The 16,192-nt window shown below is 45.3% G+C and overlaps 5 protein-coding genes across 6 annotated transcripts; 1 reads left to right on the top strand and 4 right to left on the bottom strand.

Annotated features, from left to right (window-relative positions):
* Positions 1 to 51: 51 nt before the first annotated feature.
* FOXG_14678 (uncharacterized protein) lies at positions 52 to 417 on the bottom strand (the record flags this gene model as incomplete). The annotated part of the gene is made up of 1 exon (XM_018394736.1): positions 52 to 417. The coding sequence occupies one exon, from the start codon at positions 415 to 417 to the stop codon at positions 52 to 54; it is 366 nt and encodes a 121-aa protein (XP_018254281.1).
* A 2,165-nt stretch (positions 418 to 2,582) lies between these two features.
* On the bottom strand, positions 2,583 to 3,509 carry FOXG_14679 (uncharacterized protein; the record flags this gene model as incomplete). The annotated part of the gene is made up of 3 exons (XM_018394737.1): positions 2,583 to 2,669; positions 2,771 to 3,214; positions 3,276 to 3,509. 3 exons carry the CDS (start codon positions 3,507 to 3,509, stop codon positions 2,583 to 2,585), a joined length of 765 nt encoding a protein of 254 aa, XP_018254282.1.
* Positions 3,510 to 8,786: 5,277 nt separating this feature from the next.
* FOXG_14680 (uncharacterized protein) lies at positions 8,787 to 10,909 on the top strand. Of its 2 annotated transcripts, XM_018394739.1 has the most exons (4): positions 8,794 to 9,235; positions 9,344 to 9,418; positions 9,492 to 10,488; positions 10,549 to 10,909. In XM_018394739.1, the coding sequence occupies exons 1-4, from the start codon at positions 8,843 to 8,845 to the stop codon at positions 10,716 to 10,718; spliced, it is 1,635 nt and encodes a 544-aa protein (XP_018254284.1). In that variant the 5' UTR covers positions 8,794 to 8,842; the 3' UTR covers positions 10,719 to 10,909. The 2 variants fall into 2 exon arrangements, with proteins under 2 accessions (XP_018254283.1, XP_018254284.1); XM_018394738.1 differs by having other exon boundaries at positions 8,787 to 9,418.
* Positions 10,910 to 12,449: 1,540 nt separating this feature from the next.
* On the bottom strand, positions 12,450 to 13,503 carry FOXG_14681 (uncharacterized protein; the record flags this gene model as incomplete). Its single annotated transcript, XM_018394740.1, has 2 exons — positions 12,450 to 12,570; positions 12,629 to 13,503. The coding sequence occupies 2 exons, from the start codon at positions 13,501 to 13,503 to the stop codon at positions 12,450 to 12,452; spliced, it is 996 nt and encodes a 331-aa protein (XP_018254285.1).
* Positions 13,504 to 15,379: 1,876 nt separating this feature from the next.
* Positions 15,380 to 16,076, bottom strand: FOXG_21603 (uncharacterized protein). The gene is made up of 2 exons (XM_018401946.1): positions 15,881 to 16,076; positions 15,380 to 15,829 (listed from the first exon to the last, which is right to left on the bottom strand). The coding sequence occupies exons 1-2, from the start codon at positions 15,893 to 15,895 to the stop codon at positions 15,614 to 15,616; spliced, it is 231 nt and encodes a 76-aa protein (XP_018254286.1). The 5' UTR covers positions 15,896 to 16,076; the 3' UTR covers positions 15,380 to 15,613.
* Between the last annotated feature and the right edge of the window lie 116 nt (positions 16,077 to 16,192).

The following is a 16,192-nucleotide window of genomic DNA, read 5'->3' on the forward strand; positions in this document are numbered from 1 at the left end:
ATTCTTCAGCAAAGACCTCGATAAACTTGAATACAGTAGTCTGATCGCATATCAAACATGCAAAAAAGACATGCTGAGAAGGAGACCACCGCGAATGAAATTGGCTTGCATCAGGGAAACAGTGACACGGTCCCCGGGTTGAGGCCATTCGCCTCCCAGGCCACGGGGGCAAAATCTGTCGGGGTCAAGCGCAGATGATGGATAACCTTGAGCTTTGAGTTCTGCAAAGCTGGGACAAGCACTATCAGCTCGAAAGTCCTTGACAGTAAAATCGTTGAGATTTTCATCGCCATAGTGCCGAAGTTTCGACATACCAGCCCGGCTCTCTCCTGCAGGGACAACTTCGCAACCAATAAGAGGAACATTCTTTTTCAAGTTACGATAGCCTAGCCTCAACATTTCCACCAGTGCGCTCATGTTATATCTTTCCGAGAGTTCGAAAAAAAATATGTTTCGCACCCAAATCTTTGGCCCAATCTGCTCAGTTGGCAGGAGAGGAGGGGCCAAGTCGAGTAGATCCTGAGTAATCATTTCAAGACTGTTATCTTCGGTGATCTCAGAAAAATAGGTAAAGACTCCTGGTTGACGACAAGCTTCCAAGGCTGTAGGAAATGGGAAACACACGAATCGAGGTGAATTTCAAAGAGAGAGCTGGAAAAGGTGCAGGTTGTAGTCTGCAAATTCACCCAAGGACAAAACTTCGCATGCTCCATGGTTTTATAGGGAATCTTTCTTGATTTTAAAATAGAGGTACCGATAAACACAAAGCCTAGAGCAAAGGGATAGTACATCCTGTATAGGGATAGATCCACCCTCCTCCACTAAAACTAGCTGATAGCGCGGGACGCCGGTAGGATCTTTAGTTCCACTTCATTCACCATCATACGAAATGATAAGGATTCGTCAACCGGTCCGGTTGCCATTATGAATAAACAATATTCCAAAGTATAATTCCTCAGGGCAAGAAGAAGCGAGCTTCGTACATGCTCCTTTCTAGTGCCCCGCTAGCTGTATCGAGGTTTAAACACGAGGGATAAACTTTTGCAGCCAATTAAGAGTAAGCATCTATTTTCACGTGGCCAATTACTTTTTTCCGGCTTAGATGAAGACCGCCTAGCTCAAGGGATACGCTAAAACCTGTAGATCAGGCGAAAAGCCTCCTGCGCCGATAACTGGCATTCTTCGGCTAGGAGCCGTGGACCATCCCTTAAAAGCCGAGGGAGCACCACCTTGGTATGTTTTGTAGGTCCAGCCAATTAAGAAGCTAGTATCAAAGGTACTTGTTTTTAAGTGCTCAATAGGCCAAGATTTAAGTACCTGCGATAATGCAGGTTACTGATCGTGACCTTTGGCTTCACTACTGTGCCTCCTTGAGGCTGGTATCTGTGGCGTAAAGATCAGCAGCCAATCAATACTGGGGCCCGCCCCACAAAAATACATCGCTGGTGCTCCCTCGGCTTTCCAGGGATTTAATTAAATTCTCAAATAATCAGCTCGGAAACCACCAATGTAAGCTAATGTTAGCACATAAACCACAAAGAGGGACGGAAATTCAAGCGCGTCCCAATATGTTTTGTAAATGGATAAACAGACTTTGACGAGGAAAGGCATGGTCACATAAGTCGCCCACAAACGAGAGGTTCATCATGTGATAATTAGCCGAAGCAATGATGAACGCCATTGATGCTGAGGTTATGGCTCGCCCCTGTTCACGCGACATTAGAAGGTCAAACTAAGTCGGCAGTATTTGCGGATTATGATTCGTTCGGGAATCTTACACCCCGGCAATGCCCGAACGTCTAGGAATTAAAGTGGTTGAGACTAATTCCTTTAGTATCAACCTTATTAGCCTGATGCCACAAATCTGCTGGAAGACCGCCTGTTTTGTTATTTTCTGGCTGGCTGGCTCTTCTCAGAACTCGCCAAGGTCACCACTTCCGGGACTTGGGACTACGAGTATGTAAACTCTGCATTTATCAACGAGCTTCCTAGCCGAAGAACTTCACATACACTGGTTCTCAGAATGCCAGTAAACATTTGTTCAAAGGACACCAAATTCGAGTACCTGGGGACAAGACGATGTCTTGGGCGCAGTTGGAAATGGAAAGCGTCAAGACACAGCATCGCTTGATAACTGATACCTTAATGCTTGATCTAATAAAGCCTTGAGAGCAGGCTATGGCAAACTCCTTTGACAAGGGCTTTCACAAGGATCGTTTTTAACGGCTGTTAATGCAATAGATCGTCAAGAGCAACATTCCCTTTCTTACTGCCGGGAATGAGGACCTCCGAGCCATATTCGATTATCTGATCTGAGCCTATCAGTATCAATCTAGGGTTGTCCCACTATACCCCACAATCAATGGTCACTGATGGTAACTGTGGTGGTGACCGTCCTGACAATGCCCACCTGACTTGTATTTGAGCCTCTGTCAGTATTTATATGTATTGGTCCTGTCGAAGATGATGGAGTCCAGTTCCGGGTAACAAAACGCGTTAGTTCCTTAGACTGAGCATTATTCTGAGACTGCAGATCTACAACACGTGAAAGGGACGTGTCATCAACTGATGGAAGTCTCTCTCTACCGACAGTCCTTCTTTGCGTCAGGTGATACGACTCGTTTTGAGAACCGTGAGTGAATGTCAACTTCGAGGCCAGTAGGTCGATACTGTCCACATGAGCAATTAGCACACAGAAGCTGCCATAGATATCAGTGGGTACTCACAATAGGATGACGGGAAAGAGGCATTCAAGTGTGTATAAAAATACATCGATTTGACTCGAGACACTTGTCGCTCCACTGATCGGAGGTTGGAAAAGAAAAGTAATTGCCCTTGAAACACCGATCAACGCCAGAAAAGCCAGTCGTAACTCGGTGCTTCGGATAAGATATCTAGTAAAATCTGACCTAAGTGAAACCTGCTCGGACGTCTTCTTGGCCTTGATAAATACTTGTAACAGGAAGAAGGCGCTGAGGCATTCGACACAAGCTAGAGAGATGAAGTAACCAACGTGGGCTCCGTTAACCACGTTCGTAAATGCCTCCTCACCCTCGAAAATAGACTTAATTCTATAAATCAGAAGCAGCGTTCTGGCCATGCAGATACATAGCATGAAGAACCAAAACAGGATAAAAAACACCAATCGCATCTTGTTTCGCAGAATTTGCTTGAGTATGATATAGCTGTAAAAGGACAACCCTGCCTCTTGGATCTTGGGCTAGTTAGCCAAATCATTCAACCTGACGCGTGAAGATGCGAAGTCGCCAACTTACCATCCACAGGATATCCGCAACGGCGTAAGCAGTAGCCGTCCTTAGCTTGCCAGAGTTCATGTACCATGCGTAGTAGCAGAGGCCATTTGCGACTGCGCCGGCCGCAGAGACAATCGCAGGGATAGCCGACAGCCATGAGAGCCTAGTGATACCAATCACAATCCAGGAGAAGAAGAAGTTTACCAAGCCGATGGTACTTAGAATGGACCAGCTGCTCTCGTAGTAAACTGCCATGGTGACTGTTTCATTATTTTAAACCCGAATGTAAGGAGGATAGAGTTAAGCTGATCAAGGGAGAGCAGATGTCTGCTCATATACCACGACAGTGGAGAGCCTAGGACCTTGCATCCCCGCAACCCCAGATTCCAGCCTGAGCGCCGACATCCCGGAAGATCATTACTGAGTCCTTCCCAAAACAAGATACGTGAAAGACGCTAGGATGGCCATGGTGCTTATTAGAATGGAACCTAACTATCAGCTGCGGGATCGACGCATCTCAGAGGGGTAGCACATTAAATAAGGTTAGGTCGAGCTAAGCACTGACCGTAACCTACATATCAATTGGTTCGGCTAGTCAAGGGTGTGGTTGGTGGCTTCAGGTGAGACATTCAGAAAACTGCTCATGGTGGTGATCCACAGCAGGCGCCTACTCAACGGCGTGAGCAGGTACACCAGCGGTTGGAGGTAATACACTTACTGAAAGCCCACCCCTTATATAGCCTGCAGATAAATCAATTGAGCAACACGTGATTGGGATCTGACATCGTTGTATGGTATGAGTAAATTGAGATTAATAGAGAGTCGAGATGTTAGGTATGTATTGTTAGCTACCAAATTTCGGCTCTTCGTGCATGCATAAGCCTCAAAGTTAAAAATGGAGGAATCACGATTAGCGGACTCGCGTCGCATGCTCCACAATTGCTCTTCCTCTAGGCCTCGAAGAACTTGTTCTGACTTCTCATTAATGTAAATGTACCGCAAAGTCCTCAGATGATGTCATCTCATTAAGACCGGCTCAAAAGTACGTGTTGCGGTAACGATTTACAGTGTCAAATCGCCTGATCAAATTTCTAAGAGCTAACGCGGCAGTCGCTACTAAGCTCACAATGGGTTCCGAAGAGAAGGGAAGGGTGTAAAGTCTAACGTATGTGTACGGTATATGCAGGGAAGGCTGTCGTATTGTGGGAGGTGGCCCTGATCAGAGGCTGACATCCCATTGGGGTTCGTAACAACCTATTGGCGCGCTTCGAATTCAGTGGCCATTTCAGATAGAGTTTCGACTCACTGTGATAAAACTGCAGTGCTTTCTTTGTTAGATGATGAACCAATCAGATCTTGCCAAAGCCGAAACTTTCGCTCGTGTCTTCGTATTTCCAAACCCTGCACCGATCTTGGGAAATGACACTCAAGAAGCTCGTATCCTCATCCGTCACAAGAGTATATTAGTATTTCCACATCGATACTAATTATCTTGACTCAAGTGAAGATTTAAATAAAAGGTGAAGCCTAGTGACACCCACGACGAACCTCGACAATTTGCATCTTCTGCGCACTTTGCCCCTGCTGCTTTGCGCCACCTAATTTCAATACACGATATCTGCATACAACAGTAGCAATATGCTCGCTAATAATTTGTATGTACAAAATCTCTGCAATCCACTGCTACGGTGTCGAAACATTCCACACACAACAGAAAATATCCTTCATCGCATATCGGGCAACCTCTATGCTCCGGGAAACCGAGCAAGTAAGCATCGCAAAATTCCTTGTGCAAACTAGATTCGATCGATTTTGCTTCATTATCAGTCATGGTCAGCGGCTTAGCAAGTGTGTCAAAATGCAAGATTGGCTAGTCGGATGGTCTCCGATTCTATTGCAGGAGCAGAAGCAGGAGCTGCAAAATCTGCTCACCAGAAAAGACTTCGACCGAATCTATCTCGACCGTCCACGGCCATATTCTCATCTGTTGTCAACAATTCTGCCACTTCATAATGGCCATTTACGACAGCAGAAACAAAACGGTTGATCCATGCCAGTCCTTAGAGTTTGGATCAATCCGGCCGTCGGAAATTGGTGTGCGAACAATAGCTTCATACCCCTGCCTAGAAGCCATGAACAGTGCCATTCACCTAAAATTGTACCTGGATTTGAGAATACTTGAAAAGCATCTTGGTGGTGTTCTCGGGCCCAATCCTTGCTGCTTTTTGGAACATGGTGAGTTCCTCTGAAGAACGAGCCACGGTGAGCCTTTCTGTTGTCACAACTTGGAGGAGATCATTCAAGTGCGTCGGCGCACTCCTGATTCGCTGCCAGACCCAATGGTGACCACACAAAGTTGTTACAATGACCGAGCGAGGCACCGTTCTTCACTGATAACTTAACAACCTCGATATAGCCACACTACGCCGCATAGCATAAAGATGTGTACCCGCCGTGTGCCATCACAGGTGAGATATTAAATGCCTTTTCGATGACAAATGCGGCCACTTTGAGAAACCCATGTACTGATACTGCATGTAAAGGCGCATCCCAAACGTAGGGGATTGATATCGGCACCTGTGTCGATGAATGACCGGCACATGCCGAAACGGCCAGGTTGATATGTTAGAACTAACGGCGTCCATGCAGTCGAGGTTGCACCTCCAACGCTCATACCCTTATCTAAGAACAACTCAACGATTTCCATAGAATAAAGCATGGCTGCTGTGTCGATCAGCGTAAGGCCACTGGTTCCCTCGACCGTGTGATCTGCCCCATTTCCTATGAGTAATATGACAGTTTCGGTGTTTTTACGCAAAGATGCATGATGCCACGGTGTATCGCCGTAAGAATCTGGGGTTTACACGAGGTTGCAATCCATGGTGATTAAAAACTTCTGGTGCGGCTAACTTTGGTCCGTGCCAGGCATCAAGTCGACCATAATGCATATCTTTTTTGAAGGCTAATGGCAAGATGAAGCCTAGCAGTCTAACAGCTTTATTGGAATACGGGGTGATAAAGCATTAGTATGTGAGTTATTGTGGCGTATGAGCCTAATATATTTTTTGGATTGAAATGAGTTTGTGATGGAGTCCACAGGAAGGGTGATAAGGAGCTGGGTTTGAGGAAATGTGGAAGAATGAATCGGCTGTGATCAAAACTAGCATATAGCCTGAATGGACTTGGTCAATTTTGTTTGTTACTATGCTGGCCGAAAAAGGGGGTGAGGGGGGAGGGTTGTAAGGGGCCTGAAAACTTTGCACATAATTATAGCTACTCTAATGTTCTTAGTCAATGGAGCGTTCGAGTAATCCCTAAGTTCGGGGAGGTTATTTTCGGCCTTCATCGGCAAACCCGTTAAATAAACGTATCACTACAATCGCAATCACCTATGTGCATACAAACACCTTCGGCCCTCGCTCGTATGTGAGGTTCTTCGAGAGGCTCTAAGATTAGATAATATAAAGGCAATGCCTAAAGCAGTGATTTCATGTAGTTCACGATGGGTCACGATGGTATTCTACTAAAAACATGCCGATGGGATGTTCGTCTCACAAAACCATTACCTACTGGCACGGGGGGCTTGTCAAACTGCTACTTAGCGCTGAGCATGAAGGCTGCACTTAGACAGAAGCTCCACTGTGAGTAGACTCGGATCAGTTATCCATTCAGGCTCGTTATGATATTCGTAGCCGTATCGATCTCTTAGGTACAAAAGCGAGGCTGCATTGGGAATGAAGATTGCATGGGCTTACTTAACTTAGAAGTGTTGGAGTCGGAAGAATATATTTTACGCTTTACCATCGTTGTGTCCTTTCTAACGATTGAGACTCCCTGCGATACAACAGCAGTGTTATGACTGTTTGAGTGATTATTAAACGCTATGTATAAATCGAATAAGGGCTCTAAAGGAAACGGTAAATAACACAGAACTACCTGAAAGAACTTCATAACAGAGAAGGTATACAGTCTCTAATGTCTTGGAAGTCACTGTCAATTGCACTACAGTAAGCCCTTGACAAACGTTTCTTCGGGTTGGCTACATAAATAGTCACTAAAAACGCTGAAGATTCGTTCACGGATGAATTTAAAAAAGCATGATGAAGATAATATTGAGGGTAACTCTCGACCTACGCCTCTCTATCAGATAACTCGGTGGTTCATATTACTGTAAGTAGACCACTCAAACCAGCAAGCCGGGGCTGGGTTGATTCTCGATCTGCCTCGCGCAATCATAAAGGGATCATGGTGCTGTAATAGAAGCCATGTGCGTTTGCGTCTGACAAGCGCCCTCAGCTGGCTCACAACCTTCTACCACGATTATCCTCAGCTTCTTGATCAGGAACAAAGTACCCTTCTTATACCTTGCTCCTCTCTTTCGTCGAATTGGGACAGTTGACGCTGTCGCAGTCGACGTGGAGTTGAGGGTCATGTCATTTGCGACAATCAATTAGTTGGTAGGAAACTAGGTATTATATATTACAAGTGGGGTATATTGGCGAGAAAGAGACATATAGGAATAGACTATCGTAGATCATAAAGGCAGTCATCGTCGAATCAAACCTATCGGTTGCTCTTCCCCCTTTGTTGTTGGACGCCAACGCGTTTGGATGAACACACCCTGGCTGGCCGCCAGTTTGATATCACTGCAGTTTCAATCTTTTTCGAACGACTTTCGACGTGGATTGCGAGCTGGGTTTGAACGGGAGCGCTTAGAACAGGATAATCATTGGGCGCATGGGGGTATCGGCTATAGGGGGGCTATTGCAAAACCCTGGGCATTTCCATTTGGGCTTAGTGGCTCCACGTCTCAGTCATCCCACTTTGGGATCGTTTAAAAGATGTACTAGCTGCGGGTTCGGGCCGTAGCCTTAAGCTGGTAGGGATTGTCACAACCATGTTGGATGAACAGTGAAGATACTACTGGCTAATCTAATTGCCTAGTTATTTGGACATAATGGTGTAGGCTTATGAAATTTCGGTGTTTCTTAGAGATTTTCTGAGTAATGAAGTTAGGCTTCTTTGGCCCCCAAATTTTGTGGCTTATGCACTTTACCAATCGCGTTATTGGACCAAGGCTGTTGTTTGTGCCATATTTAGAGCCGGTTAAGCGAGAGCGATCGCTGGACCATCGTACACCGACTCTTGATTGGTTGGGCGACATAACAGCTGTTGGTTCTGAGCTTGTCAACGGCCAAGTGGCTTGAGGTTGGGTGAGCGGATGTAGATCTATGCTATTTTCGGCTTGCTCTACGCCCTCGAGATCACACGCTTTCCCTTAACCGCTAGCGGCAGCTTCAGCCACCAAGGAGGACAGGGATACAGCTCGGGGCTTAGGCAGTCCCAGTAAGCCCAAGCCTTAGGCCCCCCTGTTATCACCTGGAGCTCGCTTTCTGGTTGGCTGGTCACTGATCTGTTCATCCTAGGATAAGCGAGACTCGTAGGATTCTGGTCTTTAGCTGCTGAGATAGACGAAACAGGGTCGAGGTACAAATAGTCTTGACATATCGACCATCGTTTCCCCTCAGGAAACTTCATTCTTACCCTCATCTGTATAGCAAAGCGTGCCTTTCGTCTCTCAAGACAGCATGGTCGAATGGCGTTTCAGAATCATCGGCAGTATCACGACCGAAAAAGAGCTGCTCGGTACCAGCATCCCACCAGAATGGCAGATGTGGGAGGAAGCCTACTTCAAACGCGTGTCCGAAACACTTGCAGACTCCAATCACACCGCAACGCTGATTAACGATGGATGCGACAACGGAGACTCAGAACAGCTGAACTGCACCAAAACATGCGGCAGCGCTGAGTATATGTTCAAGTCCCCACAGAACCTATGGAACTGCATGACTCTCTCGACTGTGGCTATGAAGGTGGTTCCAGAGCCAACTAACGACACGGTTAACCGTGAGAGTGAGAGTGAAATGAAGGACAAGTTCCATTTCGAATCGTTACGCGACTTTCGATACCCCTTTGGAAAGGTCCGTAAATGCTTGTGGCAATCCTGTTCTGATTCCAAATACGGGGCATGTACGCCAGGTCTTGTCGACTATCAATGCGACCTTATTAACCAGTTCACGGTTGAAAAGTTTGGCACCGTTCTTTCAACAAGCTACTGTAGAAATGCAGATCCGGGCATCGACTCTGACTTGGTGGGACAAGGAGTGAGTAACTGAACATTTCCTACACCACAATCGCAGTTTCCGACAAATGCTCTAACAATACATGGATCGATAGGTACTTATAGCGTACATCATCCAGCACTTTCTCGTCTTATTCTTTGGACTTTCTTTTGGCTTGACGTGTAGATGGACAAGAACGAACGTCTGGGGGCGCGTGGGAGTAATTTGGAGCAAAGGTAGCTCCTCAGCTTCTGACACTAGGAGCCAAAAAGCTCATGGGCTACCTAAGTGGCTCACCCGAATTCGCAGCCAGTTTCCCAGTGCGATAATATCGACCTTAGTCGACCTTCAAGAAGCGCAGGCTTTGTTCACGGCAACCATCTCCGTTGCCGCAATTATTGCCTTCCACGGCTACCTGGGCTTGGCCAGCATTGTTTCCATATCTTCCTACGTCCTTAACAATGAGATCGCTCTTGGAGTGATGATCATCGGCATGAGCCCCCTCTTCTTGCTACAACTTAGTCTTGATGCGTCAGGCAATGCATCCATGTATACACTCATCTTCGTTTTTCTCAACTGGCTTTTGATCCTGCTCAAATGGATTCTTCAAAAGGCGCAGGGAGCTTCTAAGTTCGAAGCGCATCTTAAGGACTTGTCATCAGTACCAGCATGCGGCGACAATCCCGGTGCCATGTCATACTGCATGAACTATGGGATAACGACAGGTCTTGGTTACACCAAACAAAGTTTCATTTTAGGCCATGTGCTAATTGCCCTACTTGCGGTATACTGGACACTAAGATATCTAGTCGCTCTGGGCAGTGATTCGGTAGTGTACTATTCCAGAGACACTGGCTCATTGTGGGAACGCACCAAGCCGGGCGCCATTCGCCTGGCGCAAAGCCTCGATAGCTTCTTCGTCTTTGAGATCTTGGTTGCTCTGATGGTAGTCTTATCCGTCGTGGCAACGACTTTGGGTCTTACTGACTTATTCGTGCTTCACCAAAAATTGCACATTCTATACACGCCTCAAGGTGGACTGCCCTGGTCGTTCGGACAGCTCACTGCAGTGGCAGTTTGGTTTCCAGTAGTCTTTAAATTCCTTTACTACTGTGAGTTTTTCTCGCCCATAACTTCGTTCGCGTGTGCATGTGCTGACTTGCCCTAAATAGGCGGAGTGGAAGACGGAGTCCAGGCGCGCATCGACAAGGACGAATATGTCGTGTCGCGCCGCGAAACTGCCATTTCAGAATTTCAGGATTCCAAAGAACCTACGTCAGAGGGTGACCGCTTAATTGAGCCCGTCAGCGCAAGTGAGACCACGTCTGGGCTTGAGCGCTGATGTGGAAACTCGGTGAGGCATGCTTACTTCGACTTGAAATCTGAATATCTTACAATTATTGAAAATAAATTTGCGCTGTTCTCGTTTAGACAATGTGGCGGTTCAAGGCCAAGCTGAAATTCCACACTAGCAAATAACCATTGGTTCCTGTGTTTAGTATACCTCTTTAGCGCATTATCGGGAGTGTCCCATTATGCCGTTCGGAGAATTAAGACATTAAGAAGAGTCAAGAACTCAATAGTAGGACTAGTGTTTTAATAGCTATATAGTTATATAGGAGGCATAGAGTTGTGGCTAAAGGGCTTAGATTATTGAGTATATGAGCGACTAATTATAGAATCGTTAGGTAAGTAAGCTGCAGGTATCGACGCTTTATAAAGTCAGTGCTGCATCTAGCAATAGTAAACGAAGTCTAATAATACGAGCATCTCCATTCCCTTGCTTTATGACAATTTCTAGGCCTTAAAGATAAAGCTTTGGGCTTAGATAAAGATATTTACCTGTCCCATTAATTATCAACTACTATCTGCCTCTTACCTAAAAGAAAAAAGGAAAGTATTCTATAATGAATAAAAACATATATTTACTTTATTATATATATCTACATACTATTTAGAGATATAATATTAAACCTAAATCTCCTAAATCTTTTAATTAATATTATAACTTACCATGATATAGCTAGCTAGTAGTTATATATATACCTTAGTAGTAAATTAGTTATTAACTCTATTAGAAATAATTATAGCTATTAATATTTATTATATATTATAATCTATTTATAACCTTAACTTAGAGGATAATAAGACTTTGAGATATATTTTAGATTCTAATATAAATTATTCATCTTAATTTATTAACGTACTATTTATTTTCTTTATTAAATAGCTTGTAAGTTCCCCTTGCAGATTCTGGATTACCTACTCCTATTTTATCAGAGCTATAATAGCACCACTCTATCACTTCCTGTCAAGTATAGGCCGATCTTGCGGAGATCTGCGTACCCTATCTGAACTTCTTTAACTCAAGCTTTACCTTCCCGACAGATCCAGACGACCACTGTTACGTTTTTTAGAATACACGTCCATTAATTGGGGCGCTCACTTCCGCAACGCTGATTTCATCGACGATGCTACTATAATAACTTTCGCTCTGTTAAAGAGGCCGAGCCCACCATCTTCATACTCATTGGCTGCAATACCTAAGCAGCCATCTTTAATAAGTCCATAACCACCCTTAACATCAATAACAATTCTCACAGCCAGTCTTTATCCATTAGTACAAGTGCATTTGAGCCCAGACATATGTACTTAGTTTTATATAAGCAATATAACAGGCCAAAAACAGGTAGGCGGCCCAGATTTAGTCTCTTGCAGGGAGCGCTGACCAGGTATATAATCCGAAAGATAGGCCTGCGCAGACACCTCAGTCCAAGCTCAGTACCAACTCAGCCTAGAGCGATAAGAAACCAGCTCTGGGAATGGAAATGGACTCTGGCGTGGTTAAGTTTCACCTCCGAGTTCTTTCATATTAAAATTAATAAAGTTTTTAATATATATCTAATACTACAAGAAGTAATTTTATTTTCTATTTTAATTGCTTGAAAGACCGATACTAACTCAGTTGACCACTATCTAGCCTTTGAATATATATAGATAAGAAATTTAGACCTTGAATAGTATTGACATTACTCAACACCATGAGAAGCAGCTTATCCAGTGTTGTCCAGTATTACAAGGGGATCTGGTCTGAAGAAAGAGAGGAATGTTTGTCGATACGGAATGCGGCGAAAGGAGGAAAGTAATACGAGGGATAGAACACGGTGAGGAGCAAAGTGGCAAGTGCCATCATCCTGCGATATAGGTAAGCCTTGCATACGAATTACGACATCACGTAGCATCATGACTTACATTCCGTCTAGTATAAGGAACTCTTTCTCGATACGCATGAGAGAATTTCCCCAACCACCGGCCAGTTCCGGTATTCTGTAAATACAGCGGATGAGGACGAAGAAATATGCAGCAATGAGAACCACGGCGAAGGCCTTGAGTTTCGGGCGCGATACTGTTCCGTTGGCCTTGCTTTCATCGTAAGGGCTTCTGCTCTGAGGCTGTTGCTTCCCTCTTTTGTTTGTTTGGTGTCGGAAGATGTAGATAGCAAGCAAAGCACCACAAATGCCCATCGTGACGACCTGGAAAACAATACCAGCGACCATTATGTGATTGCCGAGCTGAGCAATACTGTTTTTGCCACCACCCGTCCCAGCAGACGCGACACCGCCACCAATAGCTTGAAGGACAATCGATCCAACATCGCAACCGACGAATAGCCAGGGGTAAAGAGTAGGTCTGAGAGGAGAATATTGTGGCCCACAGTATATGATAAAATGCTTCAAGGTGAGATAAATAGACGCGGCGATAAAGCAGGGCCCAACAATAAGGAAAAGCATTTGTATAATGAAGCCACCTGATGACCAAGGATTTTTATGCATGATCAAGCGGCCAATATATCCAAGTACTTCAAACAAAGTGCCAGTAGAGAGGGCTAAGGTGTAAGACCATGTCTTGTTGCGTTTTCCAAGATAGAGCTGGGCGATGAATAGGAATAGGAAGAATATAAGAAAGAAGGTATTGCCGCCAAGGTTGGGATAATAACCATATGTTGTAAGCTCTACAGGACACTCAGGCGTAATCTGAGTGCAATTGGAAGTGTCGGTAGTAGCCCGTGCCAAGACATAGGCTGCGTGATTGGTGGGGTTGATAATCGTTGGAGCTTTTAACGACATGGTGTATACTTGACCTTGATGTATGAAGGGATATCACAAGGAAAAAATAAAAATAAAGACTGTGAAAATTGTTTAAGCTATAGATTAACAAGAGGAGTTAACTTTGAAGAGAGAGCCTGTATCTATAATATATGCAATCTGCTGGAAGAAGGATTTGAATACGTCCTCGTTAAGTGGGCCTCACTTGTAAGTCTCGTACTTTAAGCGAGCATAACTCGTAGCCCCACACAGACGCGGCAGTGTTGGATCACAGATCTAAATCTTATGAGACCTAAGAGAGCCTTTATCGATAAGGCGCGCCAAAGATGCTACCCACAAATACTAGGCCATATAACCAATCGGAAGATCGTGCCAGCTCCTGAAACTCCCCAACTCATCTTAAAACAAGGCCGCCCGGAATGCTCGGGCCTGCATAAGCCCTAGCCAATACAATTAAAACCTTGCTGTTCTTGGATTTTACAAACCTCCTTCTATCGCTGCTTTTCTATATACGACAATCCAATGTCGAGACGGACACATCCAAAAACCCGAACGGGGTGTCAGCAATGCAAACGCCGAAGAGTAAAGGTTACTAAATCCGGTATCCACCACTTAGTGTGTCTTTGATGCTGACAGACTCCTGTAGTGTGATGAAAGACGCCCTTCATGCTTCAACTGTACACGTTATAATGCTCAGTGTAGCTTCTCATACCCCGATCTATCAGCATGCCCAACCTGTGGACAAAGCAGAAAACACTCAAAATTGCTTACCAATAGTCCAAGAAGCGATGCAAAGGCCTCGCAATACAAAATTAGTCCCGAGAATCATGAGGTGACTCTAAATCTCGACTATGGCAATCAGCATGCTTCACGGGACCAAATTGATGCAGCTTACAATACAACCGACATCGCAATCGGCACCAGCTCTTTACCAACAGTAGATCAATCCTTTGACGCCGCGCTGGCAGATTTGCGACATCACGACTTCGAGCTGATGCACCATTATTTCACTGCTGCATACTTAACCATGGGACTTCAAGATGAATTGCGCATTGTGTGGAAAAATGCTATACCCCAACAAGGTTACGATCATCCCTTCGTTATGCACGGCATTATGGCCATATCTGCTTTGCACAAGGCCTACCTACTATACGATAAAGCTGATACGTATTTGACGCTCTCTGCGTATCATTATACGCGTGGGCAAGCCGAGTTCAGGAGAAATCTACTAGCAGTTACGGAGGGCAATTGCAGGCCAGTCTTCTGTTTTTCACTGATTCTCATCGTGTACATGTGTGCCGCACCTGTCACACGGTCTCCGAGACATATTATAGAGGATCCCATCCAGACAACCCTGGAACTGTTCCTTGTGTGCCGAGGTTTGCGGGCGGTCACTGAGCCGTATTATGACCGAGCCCTCAAGTCGGATCTCTACCCACTTGTCAGGACATCGTGGCTCACTGGGGATGACGATCCTCTTAAAATCCCGTCTGTCTTCCTCTCGATACCCATGTATGTATAGAGCATAAGTGTTAATCCATGCTTAGGACATTTTCGCTTCAGAACTCACCGCTACCAACCGATACGTTCGAAGCAATTGACCGTCTTAGGGACTACCTATGCAATCAGGTGGATTTGATTCATCTCAAGGAAGCCGAAGAAGCCGTTGATTACTTACGGGCGACAGCTGTGCATGTTGCGATGGCGGGTATTAACGTGGAACTGGGGAATGTGGTTAACTGGCCACTCAATCTCTCAGATACCTTTATGTCTGATATAAAACAGTTTAGGCCGCACGCATTGTTGATCCTCGCTTACTTCGCGCCTATTTTAGGCATGGCGGATCGTAGCTTCTGGTTTCTCCATGGCTGGAGTAAATATCTCCTTGCTGATATCGAACGGCATTTAAATAATCTCCCAGAATTAATACGATACTTGGAATGGCCAAAAGCCCACGTTAGATAAATATGTTGGATTTGGTAAATATTAGTATTAGATAATTAGGTTACTGTATCACTGCCCATTTTACTTATAAGGTTGCACTGGAAGTGTTTTAACCAATCATGCTACTACTGACTCAATGCCCACTATCTAACATTCTCTTTCCAGCTTTGTCTGGGTTGTGCGTCCCTTAGCAGTTCTGCTGGCAGACCTTGGAGGCAGTGGCAAAGCAAGTGGCTTGGCCAGCACCAATAGGGCATGCGCGGTGTCGACCAGCAAGGCAAGCATTGTAGTTAGCGTAGCCAAGACAGCCGCCACGGGCCTCAAGGTTCTGAGTGTCGCCCTTGTCAGCGATGGGGTTGGTAGAGGCGAAGGTGGACAAGGCCATGACAGCGACGAAGAGCTTCTGTTTCACATGTCAGTGTTCGAAGATTTCGATGTAGAGTGTAGTACCTACAGTGAGAGAATACATGTTGAGCTTGTGAATCTGATTCTTAAGACTTGTGTGTAGAACTAATTGATAATAAACGGGATGGGTCTTGACTATTTATACGTGGGATATGCCCGACATCGCCCATCCGTTCAATCCTTCGAGTCTGGGGGTTAGGCCACGACGTACGATGTTTGCAGATCTGTGAGGAAAAGTGCTCAACTTGGCGATCCTCGGGTCATCGGGTCATCGGCGACTCGAAGATGGACGTCTCCAAGAATCCGCTTAAAGCGCCGAGCTCGCAGCTCGCCGCAGCCTGTCTTACATCCCACCTTTAGC

Source organism: Fusarium oxysporum, chromosome 12, assembly GCF_000149955.1.
Source record: "Fusarium oxysporum f. sp. lycopersici 4287 chromosome 12, whole genome shotgun sequence".
Lineage (NCBI taxonomy): Eukaryota > Fungi > Ascomycota > Sordariomycetes > Hypocreales > Nectriaceae > Fusarium > Fusarium oxysporum.

Excerpts from the sequence above, each read along its gene's own strand:
- FOXG_14680 (XM_018394738.1), top strand. The coding sequence starts at position 8,843 with ATGGTCGAATGGCGTTTCAGAATCATCGGCAGTATCACGACCGAAAAA. Across the intron at positions 9,419-9,491 it reads CTGACTTGGTGGGACAAGGA|GTACTTATAGCGTACATCAT; the intron begins GTGAGTAACTGA and ends ATGGATCGATAG. Across the intron at positions 10,489-10,548 it reads CTTTAAATTCCTTTACTACT|GCGGAGTGGAAGACGGAGTC; the intron begins GTGAGTTTTTCT and ends TGCCCTAAATAG.